This window comes from Heloderma suspectum, chromosome 1 (assembly GCF_057233095.1).
Source record: "Heloderma suspectum isolate Gila_16-S chromosome 1, 16-S_ref, whole genome shotgun sequence".
NCBI classification, from domain to species: Eukaryota; Metazoa; Chordata; class Lepidosauria; order Squamata; family Helodermatidae; genus Heloderma; species Heloderma suspectum.
The window spans coordinates 326,548,758-326,572,946 of NC_139458.1; the positions used below are offsets into that span (position 1 = coordinate 326,548,758).

Genomic DNA, 24,189 nt, shown 5'->3' on the forward strand with positions numbered 1-24,189 from the left:
CAACCTGGTGCTCTCCAGATGTTTTGGACGACGACTCCCATAACCTCTGACAATTGGCCATACTAGCAAGGCCTAGTGGGAGTTGCAGTGCAAAACATCTGGAGAGTACCAGGTTGCCTGTGCCTGTACTAAACCATAGCTAAGGCAAACAAGGGGAGGGATTTGTTCTGGAGAGCGCAAGGAGAAGGGAAGGGAAGTAGCATGCAGCCCTGAGGCTGACTCCCACTTTGCAAACCATTGTTTACAGGGAGCCGGCATGACATTTCCACCAGGCCTGCATCTCTTGTATGCTGATAACAGTGCTTACCAGGGAGATCAGAAGAGGAGACATCTAGCCTAGAGGTCTTGTCCTGGAATGAGCTCCTCATCATATGCTAGAGAGTCTTCTTCTTGGTATTGTGGGCCCTGCTATGTTCGTGGGCCATATTTCCCCTCTTATCTCCCTATATCCAGATGCCTGGAAATGGCAGCTACCATTCACCCAGTTTTGCTCGCCCTTCGCATTACCAGCATCGGTGTTGGAAACCGGAGGGGTCGCGCTCTTAGAGTCCAAAGAACCTTGGTTGACACTGAGGCTCCCTGCGCTCTTGGATGAATAGTTGTAAAGCATTTTCAGGAAGGCCGATTTGGTATTTGCCTCCTGCTTATACAGGATGATATAGCACTTTGGGAAGAATGTACAGCACAGGATCCCATAGTTGGATATTAAAATGACAATGATTTCAACGGCTGGCAAGTACTTGCCGAAAGTAGTTGTGTAAACAGGGATAAAGATAATCCAGGCAATGAAGTAGATGAGCATGCCAAAGGTGATGAATTTGGCTTCATTGTAGTTCTCGGGGAGCTTCCTGCCTTTAAAGGCACATATAAAGCATATGAAGGCCAAAAGTGCTATATATCCTAACATGATCCCCAAGGCCACAGCCGAACCCTCGTTGCATTCCAGGATAATAACTCTCCGGATGGAGAAGTTCTCCTCGAGAAAAGGGCTTCTCGCTGTTATCCAGACTGCACAGATCAAGACCTGTATCCCAGTGCAAAATGACACGATGGGAACAGGTCTGTAGAGGCCCTTCAGTAATTTTTGTAACTTGGGATCAAAACTGAAGGCCAGCAAAATTTTCAGGGACTTAATCAAAATGCACGAAACGCAAAGGGCAAAGCTGATGCCAAAGAGAGCTTGCCGGGTTTTACATTTGTATGGTTTGGGTTTGCCAATGAAAAAACCCGTGCTGACAAAAGTGAGGAAGTGACAGAGGAGGATAACATAGCATACAGTTAAGCCACCTGATGCCTTTACAACAGGAGTGTCCACGTTTCTAGTAAATATTATGATAATGGCACAAATCAACACAATTCCAAGAGCAGAGAGAACCAGTAACAAAACAGCAAACCAGTCATTCCAGTTGAGGTACTGAACCATCTTCCTGTAGCAGGTTGAACTGTTCACAGGAGCCCAGTGGGTTCTGTTGTTGCACAAAATGCAGTAATCCATATCTATACATAGAGAAACAGAGATTTCTTGAAAATTAGCTCTTATCAGTGGTATAAGTCTTATTCACCAGCTTAGGGAAATTTAATCCGCAATCTTGATCCATTATAATAAGCCGGGGGGGGGGGGCATTTTTGGCTTTAAGGAACAACAATAATAATAATAATATAATCATATGTTTTAACTGCTCAATAGCATAGCTTTCTGAGCAATTTACAATAACACTTTAAACACAGCAATAATACAATCATACAAAACTATTATATCCAATATATAGGCAAGAATTTAAACCAACATTTCTTAAAGTTAGCAGCTAGAATTCAAGCAAAAGCCCTCTGAAATAAACATGATGGTTGCTATTTCCTCACCCTCTGACTTCTACCCAGCCTATCCCCTTCTCCCTGGCTATATCCTGAGGAGTAGAAAGGAATCCAGCATCCGTTCATAAGCACATGTTTGTCTTGCAATATTTCCCCCTTTCTTCATCCCAGAAGCAAGTTTGTCTAGCAATCATTACATGACCCACATGGCCTAATTTGAATGTCTGCAGACCCCTCCTCCACCCCCACCCCCACCCCCACCCAATTCCATCTTTGGATTCTGAACATGCAGACAATGTGACTTCACCGTCAAGTCAGATTTTGTCCCCCAGCTTTCCCCCCACCCCCAGCACTGCCAACCTGCTTTATATAACATCTTGCCTGATGAAGAGAAAACTAGAGATCTGGAAATCTTGAAAGCGTGCACATTTTTGTGATCCTTTGCTTGGTCTAATAAAGGTATTACACTGATATGGGTTTTGGAATGTTATTTCTTTTTATTGTTATGTATTTTAAAGGCAAATGTTCTGCTCTTCTAAAACTTTGATTAATTTTCATATGTGGATTCCGCACCTGACTGATTAGTGTAGTAGTTTTCAGGGCAACTTATACACTCATAGCAACAGGTATGTGGGCTTGCGGAAACTTTCTTCACCTGTCCCGGGCTGCATTTCCTGGAGCATTTGGACTGAACATTCTGCAAGGTCAAAGAGACAAAACCTCAAGTCCCAACCATAATCAATTCCTAATTACAGCTTCCATTTTAAAATAATAAACAATGTTATTCTGTCATCCAATCCCATTAGTTTAAATAATCAAACAACATAAGTTGCCAGACTATTTGTCCATCTATTTAGCCCAATATTGAGTTGCATCCAATGTTAGTCCAACTTAGAGACAAACAAAACCTGAAGCCCAAACCCTAATCAATTACTAATTGCATCTTCCAATGCAAAACTAACATAAAATTAAAAACTAGTTAAAACAGCATCAAAATAAACAAAAAGCAGCAACAGTAGTGCCCAACGTCTAAAAAGCATTAAATCATGTTTTTACGACTGAAATGCCTTAAATAAAGAAATCTTCACCTGGCACAACCCCCCATTCCTACCATGATGTAGGAATAGGTGAGCCGCTCTGGGGTAGTCATTCCACAACTGGGGTACCACCACTGAGAAGGCCCTCTCCTTAGAGCTCTACCATTAAGTTATGGTCCCTTCCAGCCACACCTTTGGGGCAACGCTTAAATCTGTTTTTAAATTTGTACCTGTGCTGTGATACATTTACATTGTCTAATGTGAGTAGTATCCTCCTTGCATAATATTTTGGTTGAAATGTATGCCTCTGGTGTAAATATTAGATACAATGCATTGGGCACAAACTAAGGAACATTTTATATGCTTTATGTTAGAGACAAACCAAAGTGTTGGATCCAGGCTAAGTTAGTTGAGTGTAGGTTCCTTTGAAATCAATCAGACATGATGTAAGTTAAGTCCCACTGATCTCAATAGGAATTAAATTCAGCTAACTAACCCATAGTTTTTTGGTAAAGAGATGAAGGTCTTGGATGATACCGATTATCTGAATCTGTTCCAGTCTGGTGTCTGTCCTGGTTTTGGGGGACAAATACAGCCTTTGTCACCTTGGTGGGTGATTTTCATCAGGGAATGGACAGGGGGACTGCAACCCTAGTTCTCCTGAACATCTCAATAGTCTTCAATACCATCTACCATGGTATTGTTCTGGGATGTATTGCCATGATAGGACGGGGCTGGGGGAGGGGCTGGTATTACCATGGCTTCAGTTCCTTCTGGAGGGACATGCCCAGAAGGTGGTGCTGGGGAACTCCTATTCCACCCCATGGTCTTTGTCCTGCACTCTTTTTAACATATACATGAATATGTATACATGAGGGCACTGGGAGAAATCATCTGGAGGTTTGGGCTAAAGTGTCAGCAATACGCAGATGATACACAGCTCTACCTTACTTTTCCTCCAACTAGTCCCAGGGCGGCTGTGGAAATCCTGAACAGATGTCTGGAGGTAGTTTTGGGATGGATGACGGCAAGCAAGCTAAGGCTTCCTTCAGATAAGACAGAAGTACTGAGGTGGAGAAACTAGTTGATCTGGATGGAGATATGAGATCAGTGTTGTATGGGACTGCACTCCCCCTGAAGGGCCGTATGCATAACTTGGGAGACCTCCTGGACTCAGTTCTATCTATGAAAACAATAGATCACCTTTGGTGTAAGTCCCATTGGATTTACTTATGTGCCTCCAAATACCTTTAGATTCATGAACTCGATTTCATCTTCCTCATCTGCAAAGATGAAGTCATCTTTCTCTAGATCATACTCTGCCATGTTGGTAATCACCATCCGTCCATCGATTTCCTTCCAGAGTAGAACATCATAGCCCGTGGTAATGTCTCCTTGAGAGTCGAAATAGACTTCCCGTTCATTATCAGTGAACCGTATTTCTTTAAGTTCTTCAAGCAACTGCAGCGATGAAAGCAAACAGTGATGAAAACAGTGGCACTTCCAGAAGATGAACACTGTACACTTGCATTTACAGACCAATGTAATTTCAGTGTTCAGGATTTCTATGGTTACAGATAAGACAGAAATGCTTATTGAAGCCACTGCACTCATGGTATTGTCTGGACAACTTGAATTGCATCATTTTGAAGAAAATATTGCTGATAGAAATGGAAATGACAAAGGCTTTCTTTCTATAATGACTTGTTCTGAAGAGACCTTGATCTGGTTGGTCTCATCCAGTGCTAATGTAGATTTGGGCCTAGGGTCATGTCTGAACCCCTTTCTAGCTCAGGTTCATATCCATTATGAGCATGAGTAGCAGACCCAAGAATCACTTGTGAATGTGCTTCCCCATTAATTCATTATAGCTTGGGGGGGGGGGAAATTAAGGGAAATTCTCAGAGAAATTCAAATTTACCTCCAAAAGGTCAAATTCACATTCTCTTTATTTGACCCACCCCTTACATTCCCACTAATGGATCTTGATGGATTTGATCAAGTCATTTATTATGGATCCCACCCTTCCTCTAAGAAGCTCTGAGTGGCATACATGGTCCTCCTTCCACTATTTTAGTCTAACAATACCTTTGCAAACTAGGTTAGACCCAGAGATAGTGACTGACCCAAGATCACCCACTTGGAGCTTCATGGCCGAGGAGAAATTTGAGACCAGGTCTCCCCAGTCTTTGTCCAACGCTCTAGCCCAGCCTTGCCCAACCTGGTGCCCTCCAGATGTGTGAACCCCCATCATTGGCTAGTAGCCAATGGTCATGTTGGCTGAAAACAATGGGAGATGCAGTCCCACACAGCTGAAGGGCACCAGTGCACCACATGTGCTGTTTTTTGGGGGGGAGGGAGTAATACATTGTCAAATTGTTGAATGTTTGCATCTAGCAGTCTAATGTTATTGCCTTAAAATTAATTAAGAAGACTTCAAGATGTATTTTTAACAGTTTCCCGAAATCTAATTTCATAAACATCTTTTTTTAAAAAAACAAAAACCCAACAAATTCAAACTGAAAAATCTGAATTCCAAATGTTTACAAAATTGCAAATGTGTGAGATTTCATTTCACCGGTACTGAAAATGTTACAGAATTGCTTTATATTATTATTAATTAGATTTGTATAATGCCCAACTGGTCAAGTACATTGGCCCGTTGGGCAGTATACACATCTAATTAATAATATAAAATAATTTATAATTTACAATCATAAAACCCAAAGCAACAACAACAAAACAACAATAAAAGTATCAGTATAACACCATATTAAACATTTTAAACATTTAAAAAATTAAATATTAAAAAATACCTTAGAATCACCAACACCGGGCTTTGACCTACCGATTCCCACATAATACTAACACACGGTTAGTTCTAGTTGCCCAGAAGACACATATTCAACTATGGGTAATATTTTATCTCTCAGAGGTCAGTGGAGAAGCAAAGGCACGATTCTCAGATTTGCTATTTTGCACACATAACATAATATGAAAATTGGTCTTCATACAAAAGCAAAAGTTTGGGATGAATCTTTGCTCATGTAGACCCATGCACCTGCCATAAGGTTTTTGCTTACAAGTAGGAGCAGCATAGATAGTATAGATAGTATAGTGGAATATCTAAGCATACCAAAGTTTGGTTCTATAGGCCTAGTTGAAGATTGGTTCTATAGGCCTACTTGAGCTATAGCGTATTTCAGGAAGTGGTTATTAATTAAAAGGGTCATGTTGATGTGGAGAAAGAAAGAAGTACAAGGGAATAGCTTGTGGTGGTTGTTCCAGCTAACTAACAGACAAACGGTAAGGTACAGCCACAGGATGCTTGGGGAGAAGTTGAGGACTTTCTGGAGAATTTTTGAATAAACAAGATGTAATTGGTGACGCTAGCAGGTGAGTGGTATTTAGTTTTAGCGGAAGGGGCTCAAAACATATTAGTTTCCACGTATGGCAATCGGCATAATAACTGCCATAGGAGTAATGGTATAAAAGGCAGTTTTGCCTTCCATCCAGCCTCGGAGAGTACTTCTGTGTGTTCCTTTGAATTGGTTTTGGGAGACAGAGCCTCCCCTCTGAGGACAGCCACTTCTCCTGGCCTGTGCCAAATTTATCAGACAGGGAATGGGAACCTGTCTAAGGTGAACAAATGCAACAAAGGCAAGAGAGCTCTGTCCTGTAGAAAATCTGGCAAGTCTTAACAAAACTGCCTGCATTTGTTTTCAGACTCCACATAAAGCTCACTAAGGGAGAGTTCATGTATCATATTGCCTCACTGGATGACTGCAGTATCAAATGAAATTATGTATTTGTGAAATGGATGACTCACTACAGACACGCTATTCCTATCACTTCAGACACAATGTTCCCCAATGAAAGCAGTTCACGGGCAACGCTGCGAGTCATTGAATGACAAAACACTGGTTAACGTACGTGAATATGCGAAGCAGCTCAGCATTGACAGATTTCAAGTTTTGGCTAAAATGGCATAAATGAGTGCAAATCCAATAACATAAATGAGAACATAAATGTTACCTTATCGGATCAGCCCAAAGGTCTGTTTAGTCCTTTTCAAGGACTGCTCTTTCAAAGAGCAGATAGCCCATTAAAAGCATCTGAAGAGGTTTGCTGGATCAGAAGAAAGGGCCACCTAGTCCAGAATCCTGTTTTTAGGTGTGGCCAGCAAGATGCCTCCAGGGTGGAAGCTTACAAGCAGGCCATGGAGGCAACAACCTTCCTCTGTTTTCTATGCCCCAACAACTGATATTCAGCAATATATCCATTAAACTATGATGGATAACAAGTGGGACCAGCAACAAAATGTCTGCAGTGTAGAGCGCTCCTGCTTAGGGTTCCAGCCAGCCATGCCCTCTTCCGGGATATTCCATCCATTCCCCTTCCCCCTACAATAGACACTCAGCATTCCATAGTAACCAAACACATTCAGTCCCCATTGGGCTGTATTGGGCTTGTTTCTTTGTTTTTGTTTTGCCCTAAAGATTTTTTTTCTAAGGATTCCTCTGATCATGCCTCCATCTTGTTTTTCAGTGGCCCTGGTTTGGCTGCAATCGTTGCCAGCACTCACCAGCTGAGTTCACTGTTAGAGGGAGAGACAGCCTTTGATATCTTCATTCTCCATTAATCTGTCTTAAGGCTTTTATAAAGCCATCTAAATCAGTGCTGATCACGACAACTTGTGCAAGTGAATTCCTTAAGTTCACCATCTTAACTGGTGAACACCATCTTAACTCCACCATCATTATCATCAGTTAATTATGCATTATGTGAAGAAATATGTTTTTTGTCGATCCTGAAACAGTTGTCAATCAACTTCATTGGATAACCCCAATGAAATTCTACCATTCTGGAAAGGGAGAAAAATTTCTATCCACTTTCTCCACACTATGCATAATTTTATAAACCTCTATCGTGTCCTCTAAACTCTTTGGCCTTTCCTCATAGGGATGATGCTCTAACTCTTTATAATTTTGGCTGCCCTTTTCTTCCAGCTTTACAGTATCCTTTTTGGCATGCCTCTAGAAATTCACAAGCAGGTCATGAAGGTCTGTGATTGTTGTTGATGTTGTTTGTCTCAAGCATCAGAAATATACTGCCTCTAAATATGGAGGTTCCATTTAGACAGCATGATTAAAAGCGGTGATACAGTGAATAATCCCATTCACTTGCAGCAGAATGATAAGCAAATTTCCTGAGAAGGGACAGAGGAATCCTGACCCCCAGATCCACTGGCTGGAGAGGGTTAGGAGGAGACAGAGAAGATCTTCACTGGTGGGGAACCCATCTGCTGCAGAGGCCCCTGGAATTGCCCCCAGAATCCTCTGTGGGTGATCTACCATTCATGGTAGCTGGCACTGGAACCCCAAATAGGATGTTCTGGGGGCATGGCAGGAGCAGGATGGAGGCGGCCTTGGATCTGCTGGATCCAGAGCCCGTTCATTTGGTGGAGAGGCCCCAGAATTGCCCACGCATGCCAGCCTGCAGCTTGCATAACCAGTCCCCCCATTGTAATCTAGAAAAAACCACAAGCATGTAGGACAGGGAAGTGAAACCCTGCCCTCCACACTTCCCACATATAGGGATATGGTGTCATATGAGCTCTCCTCCGCTCTGTCCCGGAGCATGCTCAAGTTCATGTCAGGACGTTTTAAGCTGTCAGGACTTTGGATGATCTGCCACTTTGTACCCTCCCCCATCCCCCACTTAGGATCACTCTGTATGTCCCACTGAGTGGAAAGGAACTTACTCCCTAGGAAATGTGCTCAAGACTGTAGTCCTAAGCCGCAATCTAAAACAGCCCAAGAATGGGCAGGGCAGAATTGCGTGTGCAGCTATTTGGAAACCTTTTCTGCAGCTGATTGCCCAGTGGACCTGGCAAACTGTTTTCCATTTCAAACTGGATGACTGTCTACAGCTGGATGACTGTCTACAGCAGCCTTTCCCAACCTGGTGCCCTCCAGATGTGTTAGACTACGACTCCAAGCATCCCCCAGTCAGCCCTGCTGGGAGCTGTAGTACAACTCCTCTGGAGGGCACCAGGATGGGGAAAGCTGGTCTACAGTAAACATTTCCCAAACTTGTTTGGATACACACATTCACTTATATCTCCAATGTGCATTGACTGCCTAGGATTGTGACCATAGTGTTTACACACACATACACACACACACTTAAACAACAACAAAGATCTTTCTTCGGTGACAGAAGGTCAAAGAAAGATAGAGGGTCACATGTGGTCAGGGAGCTTCAGTGTTTGCTTAAAAAAAACATGTTCACAGAAAAGTACAGAAGAGAATATTTATGCATTAAAAGGTCAATTCCAGTTTAGTTGCCTGATCTCTGCCCCCTCCCACCCAACCCCTAGCCCTCCAATTCTGTGTCTTTCCTAATTGATGGGAAAATAAATGGCTTGCAAGCAGTTATAGTTCACCCATCTCAAAGGCACAAAGCTTCAGTTCACTCTTGGGCAAAATTATGGTTTCGTTACCTTCAACTTCTAGTGTAAAGTTGAGGCTCAAGGGAAGCCAGCTGACGCCTCACTGAGTGGGATGACACTGTGGAGGAGTGACCAGCAATGCCTTTTCCCTCTCTGAAAGGCTTTCTCCAGAAGAACATTATGCCGGCTTGCTAGGAGATGGTTAGGTATTATGCTAGTGGTGGCTATATATTAACTAAGTAAACAGACAAATTATTTAGAGTCAGCATAGCCAAGTGCTTGCATGAAAATTAGTTTCATTTAAATTGCTTGAGGAACCTGGGTATATATGCTAATAATCAGCTTTTGACAATCTCAAGGGTCTCTGCCATTGAAGAACCACCTTAGTCCTTCACTCTTTCACCTTTTGAAAAATTCACATTTGGTGTCTTTGTGTCATGTATGCCTTGGAACTCTTTAGCTAGGTGAAAGTGCAGCAACACGGTAGATTTAAGCTGAAGAGCAGATCTGCGATACTATACAATGCTGAGGGACAAAGTTATACATAGGTAATTTGCATTGGGAAGTGTTATTTTCTGAGGGGTGAGTTGTGGAGCTAGGCAATCTCTTTAAAAAACTTATCAGCACCCTCACCATAATATAATACCCAGAATTCTTTGGGGAAAGTCATGACAGTTAATTTTTCATACAACTAATATAAGTGTTGTTGTGATGTGTTTTGGCTGTTGTCTGGATTGTCAGGAAAAGCCTCAGCCAGAAGAACAGAGTTAGTTTTGTTATTAAATGTACATTAGACCAAAATACTCAAATTAATCCCTCCCACTGGCTTCTGTCACCTGGAAGGAGTGCCATTTCCCCTCTCCCCTGATCACCCTCAACTTCTGCTCCAGAGGGTTAGAGAACCATCTGGGGCAGGTTTGGGTACTTCAGGGGAAGATAGGAGTGGAAAGTCCTGTTTGTATGAGCAGAAGTCTGCTTGCACAATGTTATATTTTGCCCAGTGATCACCATAATATGGTCAGGTACCTTTCAGCACTACAGCAATATCTGGTCCCAGACTCCACTAGGAGTCAAGTGACTCACCAGCATTGAGGAAGACTCAGATACCCAGACATTTGGCATACACTATACTACAACATGCAGTATCAACATTACCACAAAAGAAGTAATTTAATAGTGTCAAACATTGGCTGAAAAGGTTTTAAGAGGGAAAAATACCCAAAGAAACCCCTTGGTTGTTTATCAGCCCTGTAGGCAAAAGACCCAATGTTTCTTAGTGCTGGCTGTACCTGGATTTGTACTTGGGAGATATGATCCGAATCCTTTTGTAGTTTTGTATTCATTGTGTGTAGACTTGGGTGCATCACTTTCTCTCAGCCTCAGCTCTCCCATGAATAAAAGTAGAAATAATAGTTGCCCCCACCACTCCCAACAACCCCATTAGCTTCATAACTAGTGATATAATGCCTTTTTAAGGTTGTTATTAATGTTTTTCATTCCTGAGCAGATAGTTTGTCAATAAGAAGTTATAGTCCTTTTTAGTGGAGCCCACTTTTAATGTCAGAGGTTACATTTGTATAGGTTTCAGCTGGGATATTTTAATCTTGCTGGGACTTTTGGTAATGGTTTATATGATTTTGATATGTTTTATGTATAATATCATAAATTTGTTGGAAGCCATCCAGAGCAATGTAAATATCAGCATTGGTCAGTCAATACCCACTTGGCCACTAGCTTGTGTATAAGCTATAAGGCAGGAAGAAATGCAGAGAATGGGGGGAAATGCATGTAATGAACACAGAAGTATTATAAAACCCTACCTCCCATGGGGCGAAAGCATATGGGTCTTCACAGTTTCTGTTCTTGCACTGATTCCGAATGGCGTTTGCAATTGCATGTACTGCAAGCATTGTGCTATGGATAAATCCTGGTTCGATGTTGGCAATTAGAAATTCTTCCCTCCAAAGCTGGCTATTTGGTCTCGTGCAGTTTTGTGGTAATCTTTCAATAGAATAATTAGAAATGCACTTGCTCAGATCTTGATCATTTATATGTGAGCAGGTTGACATTAGGGTGGCGTATTCCCTTGAGAAAGTGTTGTTTCCAGTGGGGGTTGTATGTAGATTGCTCAAGAATTCATGGAAAGATGACATGTTGCCACTTTTGAACGTAAATCCAACCACTTTCCCCAGGCGACTGATATTTGGAATAGTGCTAATCTTGACAGCTGCTGACCAGTTATCACTTGCAATCCAGGTCTTATTTATGTTCCTCTCAATTGCTTTTCTGAAAAGTCTCATTACGTGGAATTGCCTCAGAAAGACAACAATGACATTTACCCTGGTTTCCTTGACAATCTTCTCAAGGGCTTGATTAATTTTGCCATGAATGGTGCTGTCTGAGAGATAAGCTGGCAACATTTCTTTAAACGCAATGCAGACGTTGTTTGCCACGGCCTGTAACCCAAAACTCTCCACAGCAAGGCGCCCAAAGTCATCGTCAGTGGCGATGATTCCAATCCAGTTCCATCCTGACCTGTGGATCAGTCGTGCCATGGCTTTTGTCTGATAGGAATCGCTAGGCACAGTGCGCAGAAAAGAAGGGAAGCGTACTTTATCACTAAGGATTTCTGCAGTTGATGCATGACTCACCTACGGAGGTGACAAAACAGTTCAGTTTACAGAAATTAAACTCTGAGAAGAGCACCAAGGGAACCGTGATTGTTCATCCTTTAAGGGCTGAGTTCTCAACAGCACCAAATCAGCATGAGCCCAACGCTGCTGAGAAGCCTAGATGACTCACTATACACAATCCTGGTGCATTATGAGCTAGTGTCCCTCCCTGGTGCTTTATTACTGAGATGCTCTGGTTCCTTTAGAGTGAAATGCACCGGGACTATTTACTGAATTCAAACAAACAAATAACCCTGCACATTGCTACAGGCTGCATTAGAAGCTACCTCAAATAGCCTGTTCCATGTATGAGCTACTATGGCCTTCTCCACCCTGGTGCTCTCCAGACGTTTTGGACTACAACTGTTATCAGCACCAGCCAGCATGGCCAATTGTTAGGGAACATGAGAATTCTAGTCCAAAACATCTGGAGGGCACCAGGTTGGGGAAGGCTGAACTGCTGCAACACATTTGTCTTTGGAAGGTCCCCCAATCCACTGTTACCATTCCAAGATGGGGATTGTCCAGCCACCCCATTGTTTTCAAGCCAAGTTCTCCTCCAAGTGCATACCAGAGGATTTCCTACAAATCGTGCACTGCTCCCCTTGTCTGCCCACAATATACTTGGTGGGGTGAATTCAAGAGAAGTTCCTTCCATGCTAAATGAAATTCACTTATATTTTAGGGGTGTTACTAAGACTTTGTATTTGCATGGAAGTAACAAAGAACTAAAGACAGATTGTCTCACTTTGTGATTAGGAAAATCTTGCTAGGTGAACAATGTAATTTTTTTTCAGTTTGAAAATCCTTAATCTGAGAGAAGATTTCTAACTCTGTTCCTTGGAATCCTGGGATTCCACTCTCAATTTGGGCAGGGTCATAGTGAGCCTAAACATGACAGACCAATTCCCTGCATGGCCCCTGGAACACATCCCAAAATCCTCTACAACACAAAGGGATTATCTGGCTGAGAAAGAGATGTGGAAAGAGTTACCTGAGGATAAGTCATCTGAAAAACATTCATTCTAATGAATGAAAGCTTCTGGGCTAATGCAGTGTTTTGTTTTTATGTAGGGACATCAGTTTAGATGGTGAGTCCCAACTATTCAAAATGCCATTTGAACTGTCACAACAATTTGCCTAATTTCTATTAAATGTAAGGGTTAGATTCACTCTACTACTTAAGGCTGAGGCACACATTACAGCTGCCAGGTGGAGAAAGTTGACTACATAGCAAGATGTCCTTGTACAGTGGCTCACCTTGCAGGTTGATGGAATTCTATCCATGTTTACTCAGAAGTAAGCCCTTCTTAGTAGGTAATAGGATAGCAGGCTGGACGACTTTTTCAAATCTGCCACAGAACTTTTCTAGGGGTTGTGCCATTTTTGTTGTGTGGGAAAGTCTCCTGATCTCCTGTTCTGCAACAGTGGGCTGTTGCATATAAACAGCTCAGTGCATGAGACAAACATGATGTGGAATGATTAAGGGCTTTTCCACATGAGGCATTTGTCATATGCTCATCAGCCCCTATTCACAGTTGTTTACAGTTGTGACCCTCCAGTTTTGCTTCTGTGTCTAAACAGCACTTTTTTTTACAGCAGGGAAAATGTGGGAAATTGTGGGAAATTGTAAAAGTGAAATTAGACATGTAACAGCCTCGTGTAGAAAAGCTCTTAGAGTAGCCTCCATGTGTGCAGGCTGAGATGTGTGCACCCCCCTTGAGAAACTTAAAACATTTTTATATTCACAAGTCTTTATATAGTTTTGTTTAGTCTTTAAATCCAGGGTGTTACATTTTTAAACTGTAATTTCCTGAAACACCAATAGCCACCAACTAAAGAAATGAAAACTTCTTTTCAAAATCAGCTGGCATGCTGATAACTGTAAATACGATATTAATATGTGGGGAAGTTGCATGTAAACCTTGCTTACTGCTAATCCCTACTTGTGTTTTTTTTTTTGCCTTTATGTGTGTTTGTTATCCTCTTTGGCAGCTTTGTGACCATGCTACATATTTTCTACATATAAGCTTTCAGTTTACAAGGAGTTTTTACATGGACAAATATTCAAACATGATAAACCCCTACTTGCAGTCTGACGTAGTACCACGTGCTTTTTATGCTTGTTTGGATTAGGTCTTTTCTACAAGGGTAATAACCCTCTTGGCATTCTAAAGACTGAGGTGCAATCCTATATCTCCTTACCTGGCAGTAAGCCCAACTGAACTCAGTGGGCTTACTTCTGAGTAGACATGTCTAGGATTGCACAGTAAATCTGCAATCCCATGCACATGAAAAAAAATATTAATGAAAATATATGCCACATAGAAATATAATAATCCAAAAGTAAGAATATTGTTAATTCTGTCTTTATAGTACTGTCCCTTTCCCAGGTTCAGGCTGTTGTCATAACAGCCAGCCCAGCTCACGCAGCTCCCAATTACTCACCCACTTAGACATTGCTAAATGTGGTCCTATGGTTGAAAAGGAGAATAACTTTTCAAAGTGACCTACCTGTGGTATTAGCTGCAAATTCAATATTCTTGCAACAGACATGGATACTTCTGAATAGGTGGCACCTATAACAGCTTTTACTCTGGGTGTATAGTCTGAATAGTTACATCTGAATTCGACTAGGTCTTTGGAAGCATTGAACTTGGACAGGAACCGCAGAGCGGCAGCCATCGCCCTGGTGACCTCAGCACAAGTGTCGTAGATTTCATACCCCAGTTTAATTCCAGGCAAGAGTGTAGAGTTGTTGATTATTTCAATAGCATGTACCATTGCAAGGCTCTGAAGAAACACTTGAACTTCAAAGCTGTCAAGAAACAGACAGGTCATTCATAGTTATTCCACTGGGCCACACATCTCACAGTACGGAATTAGCATGTATACTCCTTGTGTGCCTGCAGTGTACCTGAAGAGTCCCCTGTAACCTGTAAGGCGGAGAAGTACCTTGTTCCACAGCATATACTGCTGTGTGGAGCCAGGACCATTTGCAGCTTCTGCAAGATGTACACATATCTGGCACCTTTTTATCAACATTATTTGAACTTTCCTCCTATATAGGTTTTCTTGCACTTGCCCCACTTCTCCAAGTGGTTTGGAAGGTCCATGGGTGCAGTGTTTACCAAGGTTTGGCTTCTTTGGGAAGGAGGTCACTGGAGCTGACAGCATTTGGTAATATTTGAGTGTATTTACAAATTTACAGATTAATCTGGGCCTCCACCTATGCTCCAACACTCTAACACAGCCTCCTGCAATCTGGTGCCCTCCAGATATTTTGGACTTCATAAAAACAGCCATGCTGGATCAGAGCAAGGGTCCACCCAGTCATCATTCAGTTCACACAGTGGCTAAACAGCTGCCTGTAGGAAACCCACAAGTAAGATGTAATTGCAACAGCACCATCCTGCTTGTTTTCCCCAGCAACTGGTAAACTGCCTCAGATACTGGAGGTAGCATATAGCCATCATGACTAGTAGCTTCAACTCCTATCAGCCCCAGCTAGCATGGGCAATGTTCAGAAATGCTGGCAGTTGTAGTCCAAAACATCTGGAGGGCAGCAGGTTGGGGACAGCTGCTCTAACGTATATCCACTGCCCCACATGAGATCTCCAGAGAAAGTCAGGCATCATTATCCCAAAACACTGCTAGCTTACATGGTCCCAAAACTTAGGTTTCTGATTCTCTCCCTGACGGCTTCTATTGTTTTCCACTCACAGTGGACTCAACCCTTCCTCTGGACATGGGATGGGAAATATGGATGAGTCATCTTCTCTAACCATCTCCTAGTCTTCTTGGACCATTTAGTGGTAGCTTCCCTAAGCTAGATGTGATTTGCAACTTTGCCCTTGGCTATTAAGGAACCTTTTCAGTCATTCTGGTCCCATTAACTCTGTCCTGTCCAAATTCCCCAATCATCTCACAAAACCAGCCCCTTCTCAGTAACATGGTCTTCTCCAGACCTTTCTTAAAAGAATAATAGCTTTTCCTGTGAAAGACAGAAGTGAATAGGTTAAGAAAGACTTTAAAACACATACACAGTTAGCTAAATCAAAACACAAGATTACACAGCCATTTCCCCTTTCACCAAACAACCCTCCCTGCTCTTTTTTTTTTGCAGTTTTTATTCAAAAACCTCAATGTCTCATATAAAAGGCAAGGTCTCTTCAGGCCTCTATCCTCTTTCTTGGGGGGAAAAGCTATTTTTCGCTCAATCCAAACAGTTTAAGAGTTCCCATAACTTGGCAAATTCCTAAGATTATGAGTTTCACTAACATGTATAAGCAATGAGGGATGAGTTCCACTTTAGGTGTTTTCAGATACTTTTATTGTGCTATCACCCTGCCCCATACACAGAGTTTTATGGAAAGGGGGGTCCAGATGATATCCTTGTAACCCTCCCACGTTTTTCTAGCCTTTCTTCCACCTCTTTTATTCCCACAAAAATCCATTAAGGAGGAAAAGACAGAATAACTACACATGGCCTCTTGGCTGGGAACACTGGGAGACCTTGATGTAGAAGCACCATTTGTGACCTAATGCCCACATTACCGGAAAACATATTCACTTATGATTGGGAAACCTTAAGGAGTAGGCAACCTTTTTGGAGTCAGCGGTTGCACTGGCCCCAGCGGAAACCTTCGGGGCTGAATGAGTAGATGGGGCTGGTGGTGAGAGAGGTGTGGCAGTAGGTGAGGCCAGGACACATGGGCACACACCCACACACATCCATTCAGTGGGGCTGTTCACATGACACAACAGCCCACCATGAGGCTGTGGCATATGTGGGATGCATGCAGACACCATTCTGAATGTACAACCCCCAACCCTTGCGGGTTGTCATGTCGTGCGAGCCTGGCAAGTATGCGGTCTATTTTAGGGTGATCTGAGGGTTAAAGAGCCCTCACATAACCCACGCTCACCGGGTTGGCATGACATGACAACCCCCAAGCAGGGATTGGATATTCAACCTGGCACCCATGGCTTGTCATGGATTAAATAACCCACCGTGTGTTATCTGAATCCAGTCATTCTCTCTCTCTTTCACAAAAATAGTGGTGCAAACATTCTAAAGAGCAACAATTTAGTCTTGAAACAAATTCAGAGGTCTAGTGTCTGGAGTGCCTTCCTGTTTCTTCAAGTTCTTTCCTCATATTGTTGAGCAGGGCCACCTTGCTTAGGTGCAGTGAGTAGTTCTGTTACTCGGCTTTCTGACTTGGGCTCTAGGTCTGCTGTGGTTCCTGCTGTTGCACAAAAGATTTCAAGGCTCATCTCCAAGGAAGTCAACTGAAAAGTCCAATCACATTGCCTTTCTATGGCCAGCTGTAGAATGGATCCCTCTTTCTCCCTCTTGCTACTCTGGAATGGGTTCCCCTACCAATCGAATCCACCACCACCCTGATCAAAATTGCCCACTCATGTCTTTATCTGGGGGGATATTTTTCAGGACTAACTGGGCTAGCCTACTCAGTTTGGCAGCAGTAATTCCTCCTTTTTGCCCATCTTCTTGGTCACTGGCATAAAGCATGGTCCCAAACTGAAGCACATACAGGGATGGTGGAGGGTCCTTCCACAGACCAAGTTCATAGGAAAAATGTTGCAAAGTACCGCAAGGGCCTAGGCGGCACACAGCCTGCACAACAACATTTCCCCAGCTATCCAAAATCCAAAGCTGGAGACTGGGAGCTATGCTTCGATAGCAATTGTTATGAGGAGCGCCCTGGCTGTTCCCAGGGACAATGTGTTCTGCTACCCTTGCAGAATATATACAAAGGAGGAGGAAGACCTGGAAACCACCTTTCTCTGTCAGTGGTTTTGCTCTAGATTTCCATACATTGCACTTCCAAGCCTCACATTATAGCGATGTGGCCATGGGAAGAACAGAAGCAGAAGTCAGCACTGGGGAAAGTGATTTGCACACCCTATTAGCCACTGAGCAGATGCAGAAAAATAGGCATCGTATCACCAAAAGAGTGGGATGAACAAAATTCCTAGCAATCCACAAAAGGCCTTTACTGGCTCATTTTCAACAAGCTGATGGTGGACAGGGCCGATGCAAGACATGAGGGGAGAGAGCGTGAACTGTGAGGGGAGAGAGTGTGGCGGGGGGAGCGCAAGCTGTGCTGGGGGGGGAAGGGGCACAATCTGCCGCATGGGGAGAGGGAAGGGGAGCATGAGTTGTGTGGGGAGGGGAGATGCATGAGTTGTGGGGTGGGGAAGAAGAGAAGGAGCCACGTGTGCAGGGGCAGAAACTAGAGTGTGAGCCACCACTGCTGCCATCTTCCCCCTTTCCCTCATTCCTACCTGCCAGCCACCTCCCTTCCCCTCAGTACCTCGCTCTGAAGGCTCCTTCATGAGAGTGAGGCACTGGCGGGGAGGTGGCCCTGGAGACCACCTGTGACATGGCAGCACAGATGATTTCCAGGGCCACCTTCCTGCCAGTGCCTCGCTCTCATGAAGGAGCCCTCAGAATGAGGGACAGAGCAGCTACTGCCGCCCGCCCCATAGCTCATCCTGAGCAAGGCGTTTGGTGGGCAGTGCTCCAGGGCATGGCTGAATGCTGTCTTTCACAGCCTTTGCTGCAGCGGGGGGGGGGGGGCGCCCACCAATGCCTTACTCAAAGTGAGCCATAGGGTGGTAACGGGTACCCTGGAGAGGCATAACGGCTGCTTTCCTGTGGCAGCATTTGCCGCAGCAGGAGAGTGGCCAGTGGGGCTCTCCCTTTGAGAGGCATAGGGCAGCCACAGCAGCATCGGGATCCACAGACCTGCTGATGGCAGGGTGCATGGGGTCTGCTGCCCTTCCAGACCCATGCCTGAAGCAGGGGATCCACCCTGCCTCATGGAAGGGCCGGCCCCAATGAAGGTGACGACCTTTGCTTTTGCCCTTCTGCTTTTCACAATAGGGAAAGATCCAAAACTGAAAGCTATTGTTGAAGGTATTCTTGCCAATGGGCAGTGTCCAATGCTGCCCATCCACAAGCCAGGCCCACCGCTGCTTCTGTTCCTCGAGTGGCGAGCCCCACCGATTCCGTTGTGCAAGCAGCACCCACCACTTGGACAATGGAGATTTAGTGCTTCTGGGGGCATGCCCTGAAATGAAAGGAAATGTTCATTTCTGGAATGGGGCGGGCTGGCCAAACTCCCTTAGGTGAGCTCCACCAACCTGCTCCATTCCAGAAATGAGAGTTGCTTCTCATTTCAGGTTTCCCCCGGAAACACTAGATCTCTGTTGTGCAAGTGGTGGATGCCGCTTGTGCAACAAAATCAGTTGCACAATGCCTTGGGGGGCAGTGCGTTCATGGGCAGTCACCACTGTCCTCAGTGAGTCTGCCTTCTCATCCCCATTGTCCTCAGCTGCTATTGCTTCTCATCTTCTTTCTCATTATTACTACCACTTTTCTGCTTGCTTGACAGGTAGAGAGCCAGTGAGTACGTGGTATCTACTGCCCCCTTCTCACTACCTGGCCGTTGTCTGGGCCAGAACAAGAGGCAGGTCAACAAGCAGGCTGCAAGGGTAAAGAGGAGGAGCGAGTCCAGAGGACTCTTCTCAGTGGGCCCTTGCTACAGTGTGCCCAACCACGCCTACCCGTGATGCTGCCCATGGTTCTGATGCAGCTTGTAGCTGCTTGGCTCCCACCCTGCATTTGGAAAAAGGGAGGGGACATGAAATAGAAGGGGCCTAGGAAGCTGCCTTATACAGCTGTTTCCATCCCATAACCAGGCCTGAAACCTGATTGGAATGGATCTAAATAATCAGTTTCATCCAAAATGGCTTGGAGTTGTGAGGGTACCACATGCTCCAGCACCTTGCCCAAGAATGGCAAATTTGACACAGGGCAGTAATTATCTGGAACCATAGGATCTAAATTTGGTTTCTTCAGCAAGGGCCTCACTACAGCTTCTTTCAAAGCTGCAAGGACCTCACTGTCCCTCAAGGAGGTATTTACCACCTCAGAGGGCCAGATATCCAGCCCAGCTCTGGCTGATTTCACAAGCCAGGATGGCAAGGATCTAAAGGGCAAGTAGTAGGCCTCAGTCCTCTGAGAAGTTTGTCCACATCCTCAGGTTGCACAAGCTGAAAGGTATCCTTAACATGACTAGATGGTGCACCAGCCCTTTGTCTGTTTCCTAGAATGTTACAATTCACTTTTATTTATTTCATTTGTATGCTTCTTTACCTCTGCAAAGCTCAGGGTGGCTGACATATCCTTCCAACTCCCCATACAGTACATAATTAAGAATATATTAGAACTAAGGCTGCCGGCTTAAGTGGTTTAGGGCACAATCCTGTGGGGATAGTCGGCCGCCTCTGAACTTGGAGGTGACCATCTAACCAATGCTGGAGAGCGTGGAGGGGATCTTCTCCTCCATGCTCCAGCTGCCTTGCATTTGTAGCTTGATGGCCAATTTTGGCTGTCTAGCCAGGGCAGCTCGAAGTGGGGGTGGGGGAGGCCGGACAGCGCATAGGAAGCATCATACCAGCGCTTCCGCCATCCCCACCCCCAGGAATGCCCCCCTTTCCCCTGCTCCACGCTGCTCTTCTGAGCGTGGAGCCAGGGACGAACCATGCCTCCTACAAGGAGGCGAGGGAGGGCAGGCGGTTTTCTGGGAACCAACCTCAGAGCACTGGCTCTGAGGTTGGTTCCTGAAAACGGAAAAATCCTATGGCTGTCTAGCCGCTGTCTAGCAGCCATAGGATTGCACCCTTAAGTAGTTAATCAATCCATTTAAAGTTTTCACTGATTTCAATAGGGAAAAATAATTTCAATCACTGAGGACAAATTTTCATCAGTGGGGTTGAGTGTCAAGTGTACACCTGTTTATTTTTTAGTCTATTTTTTGTACTGATGTTTTACTGTGCAAAGAAACATAAGAAATGCCCATTCCTTCTAAAAAAATGAGCGGAAGCATTTGTTCATTGAGTTGTAATAAATTATAATGTTGTCATCTCAAATTCTGATCAGTAATTCAAACAATTGATTGGTAATTCAATTAAAAAGCAATTAATCAGTAACTTAATCAATTGTAATTGTTGAAAGGCAGATGACACTAAAAGTTCTCTATGCAGTGGAAACTCTAGTTAGATGTGACTATGACTTTAATATCTTTCCAGATAACTTACACAGCTATTTTAATAGCAGTTACACTGCAGTCCTCCTGACATCGCTTCCTTCTGAAGTAGTCATATTAACTGCAATGGATCTTCATTGATGTAAAGAGTCTGAGGAAGACAGTTAAACTGCCTTTTGGTTTGCACTTTTAAAATGTTAACATACATAAAACAAATAGTAGGGGTTTGCAATATAAGATCTCCTTTGTCTTTTACATATGATAAAAAAGATCCCAGTAAGTAATGTATGACTGCATTTTCTAAAACCTTATCATTCTGTGTCAAAAATGTCCTTTATGTAGGTCCTCTGAGTAACAATTGTGAAGTCATCTAGACTGCAATCCTATGCACACTTAGCGTGAGAGTAAGTCCCATGTAACTCAATGGAGTTTACTTCTGAGTAGACATGTAGAGGATTGCACTGTTAGGCTTTAGTACACTTCAAGTGAAAATGTTGAATACTTGGTACCAGACAGAGGATATCCAATACAGGCTAATTCCAGGTATGTAATATGTTTCATGCCGTATTAGTATATCTTCTAGGGAAGTAATCAAAACGTAGTGGTTAATCATATACTAAAAGAGGTCTAAGCTAATAAAGATACTTACTGTGCAATCCTATCCAGGTCTTCTCAATGTAAGTCCCATTAAATTCAGTGGGATTAACTCTCTTACAGCATGATCCTAAAATGTGTACTCAAATGTATGTCCCATTGAGTTCTCAAAGGAAATTGGGTATAGGATCACAGCCTTAGAATGTTTGTTTTTAAAGAGACTGGCAGTATTTATTTTATTTCATAACATATGAATCGCACACGATCTGTCACAGTAGATTTTATCCATGCATATTATTGCTGTGGAAAATCCCACCCCACACCCCACTTCACACATATATACACTATATTTGGCTGCTATATAGAACTAACCTTTTAAGAAACAGTAATTCAAAATGCAATAAATGTAGAGGTTTTTTTTCCTTTAGTTTTGAGTGGCCGCATTTCATTTTCATGTCATCTTGCTCTTACGTTCTTATTACATAATTGTTCTTACTTACCCAGCACAATTGCCAATCACTGGTTTCAGGGGCTTTTCTTCAGAATGTAACATTTTGCTATGAATTGCAAACAAGCCTCCGATGACAATATCTCCAGGAGAGCTGGCACCCACAAAGTCATCAGGACTCCAACAAGACTGACCGATATTAAAGCAAATCAGGAAGACAGGCAGCATCAAACCAAATATTGCCATGTTTCTGTTTCATTTGATCTTAGCTGCCTTCAGTCAATTAAGCAAGCAGCACTCCCAACAATGCCGTTCCTATTTCACCTGTAAACAACACTTCAGGAAAAGGGCTGTTCTGGAAGCCAGGCGCACCTTAACCAAATGCTGGTTACCAGCTCTGGCGGGTTGTACTGTTTAACTGATACCACTGGAGGAGTTATGGGGGTGGGGTGGGGTGGGGTGGGGAGCTTGTGAGAATGAGAAAGATTGAGAGAGAGAGAGAGAGAGAGAGAGAGAGAGAGAGAGAGAATGTCATAGCCAAACCTTTCCTATAATGCAAAGGTGCACAATTCAAAACACTTTGTGAGCCACAATTTAACTTTCACTAACTCAGGGGAGCCACATCACTACATTTACTATGGAACATATTTTTTGCTACAATTTTAAACATGTTTTCTTTTTAATCCATTCTCCGTTAACCCGCCTTCTTAGTCTGCATCCATAGTGTGCTCTCTCTTCTCTTCTCTTCTCTTCTCTTCTCTTCTCTTCTCTTCTCTTCTCTTCTCTTCTCTTCTCTCTCTCTCTCTGTACTCTCATTGCCACAGTTCTGTCTGAACCCTTCTGTTAACTCTTCTTCCTTTTCTCTCTCCACCCCATAGCTCATTCTCTCTCTCTCTCTCTCTCTCTCTCTCTCTCTCAGCATCCACAGTTTTAGCACTCTTTTTCTGTTTCTCCACCCACAGGTCTGTCTGCATCCCAATCTCTTGGGCACTGTCCTTTGTTTCTCTGCACCCCATGACACTCTCTTCTCTTGCACCCCACAGGTATCTCTCCACCCCATCTCTGTTTTCTCTTTCCCCCCTCTTGTTTCACGCTACCAGTCTCTCTGTATCCCATGTTACCCGCTGCATAATGCTTCTCTCTGCATCACCCTCGGTTCTGTTGCCCTCTCTTTGGGTGCTTCCAGGTGAGGCTTTGATTGTGCAGTCACCCCGCCACATTCACAGAATTTTATGGGATGAGGGAGATCTCATCATCTTCAGTGTGCAGCCCTCCCGTGTTTTCCCACAGCATCTTCCATCTTTTTTCTTACCAGAAAAAAAATCCATTAAGGGGGAAAAGACTGCACTAGGACTTTTGATTGTTAGCACTAGGAGCCCTCTCTGTGGAAGCAGCCTTGGTCTCTCTGCATCTCATTTCTTAACTCTGCCTTTTTTCCTTTCCCTCACATTGTCCTCTGTTTCCATCCCTAGCCTTAACTCTGCTCCTTTTTACTGAGTTTGGCACAATATGTTCTGTCTCCTGAAAAGGACCAATGAGAGGCGCTGGTTCAGACAATAGGCTGATCAACCCATCCCATGGAGCTGAGCAAGGGTGTCTATCTTCTTCCTTCCCCCACTCCCCTCATACTGGCCCCACCTCTACCATCTGCAAATATGCAAAACACATAGGCTTGAATTGTACCCTCAATTTTCTGGAGAGCTGACCACACAACTGAGGCCTATATGCATTATTATGGGTGTGTAGGCCAGGGGTGGACAGCATCCAGAAGTCTGGGGGCCATTTTCACCCCTCAGACCCTGGTGCGAGCTGCTGTGGGGCACACACAGTCCACTGAGCACCCACACACAGACACACACACACACACACACAAGTGCGGAAATTGCCAGTGTGCCACCAAAATTTTAGTGGCAAAATGCTCCACAGTGCTACATAGTGCTATGATTGTTAAATCTGACTTATTTTCAAGTTAAATTTAACCCTTTTGGAGCTCCGTGGTGACTACGGAGCGCCAAGGCAAATTTGGCTGTTTGAGCACTCCATAGCCAATATGGACGCCGTTTTACTTTTCTTTTGGCGGTTGGTTGGGGGAATC

At 43.8% G+C, this 24,189-nt stretch overlaps 1 protein-coding gene across 1 annotated transcript; it reads right to left on the reverse strand.

The window, feature by feature from the left end:
* Positions 1–367: 367 nt before the first annotated feature.
* Positions 368–22,340, reverse strand: GPRC6A (G protein-coupled receptor class C group 6 member A). Its single transcript, XM_084827363.1, has 6 exons — positions 22,147–22,340; positions 14,490–14,793; positions 11,124–11,954; positions 4,098–4,310; positions 2,386–2,509; positions 368–1,497 (listed from the first exon to the last, which is right to left on the reverse strand). Exons 1-6 carry the CDS (start codon positions 22,338–22,340, stop codon positions 368–370), a joined length of 2,796 nt encoding a protein of 931 aa, XP_084683489.1.
* Positions 22,341–24,189: the final 1,849 nt, after the last annotated feature.

Bases quoted from the DNA above. Each gene is read 5' to 3' on its own strand.
- GPRC6A (XM_084827363.1), bottom strand. From the start codon at position 22,340: ATGGCAATATTTGGTTTGATGCTGCCTGTCTTCCTGATTTGCTTTAAT. The intron at 11,955-14,489 runs GTAGGTCACTTT...TCACCTCCGTAG, and splicing joins ATTTGCAGCTAATACCACAG to GTGAGTCATGCATCAACTGC. The intron at 4,311-11,123 runs GTAGGGTTTTAT...TCATCGCTGCAG, and splicing joins ATGCTTTCGCCCCATGGGAG to TTGCTTGAAGAACTTAAAGA.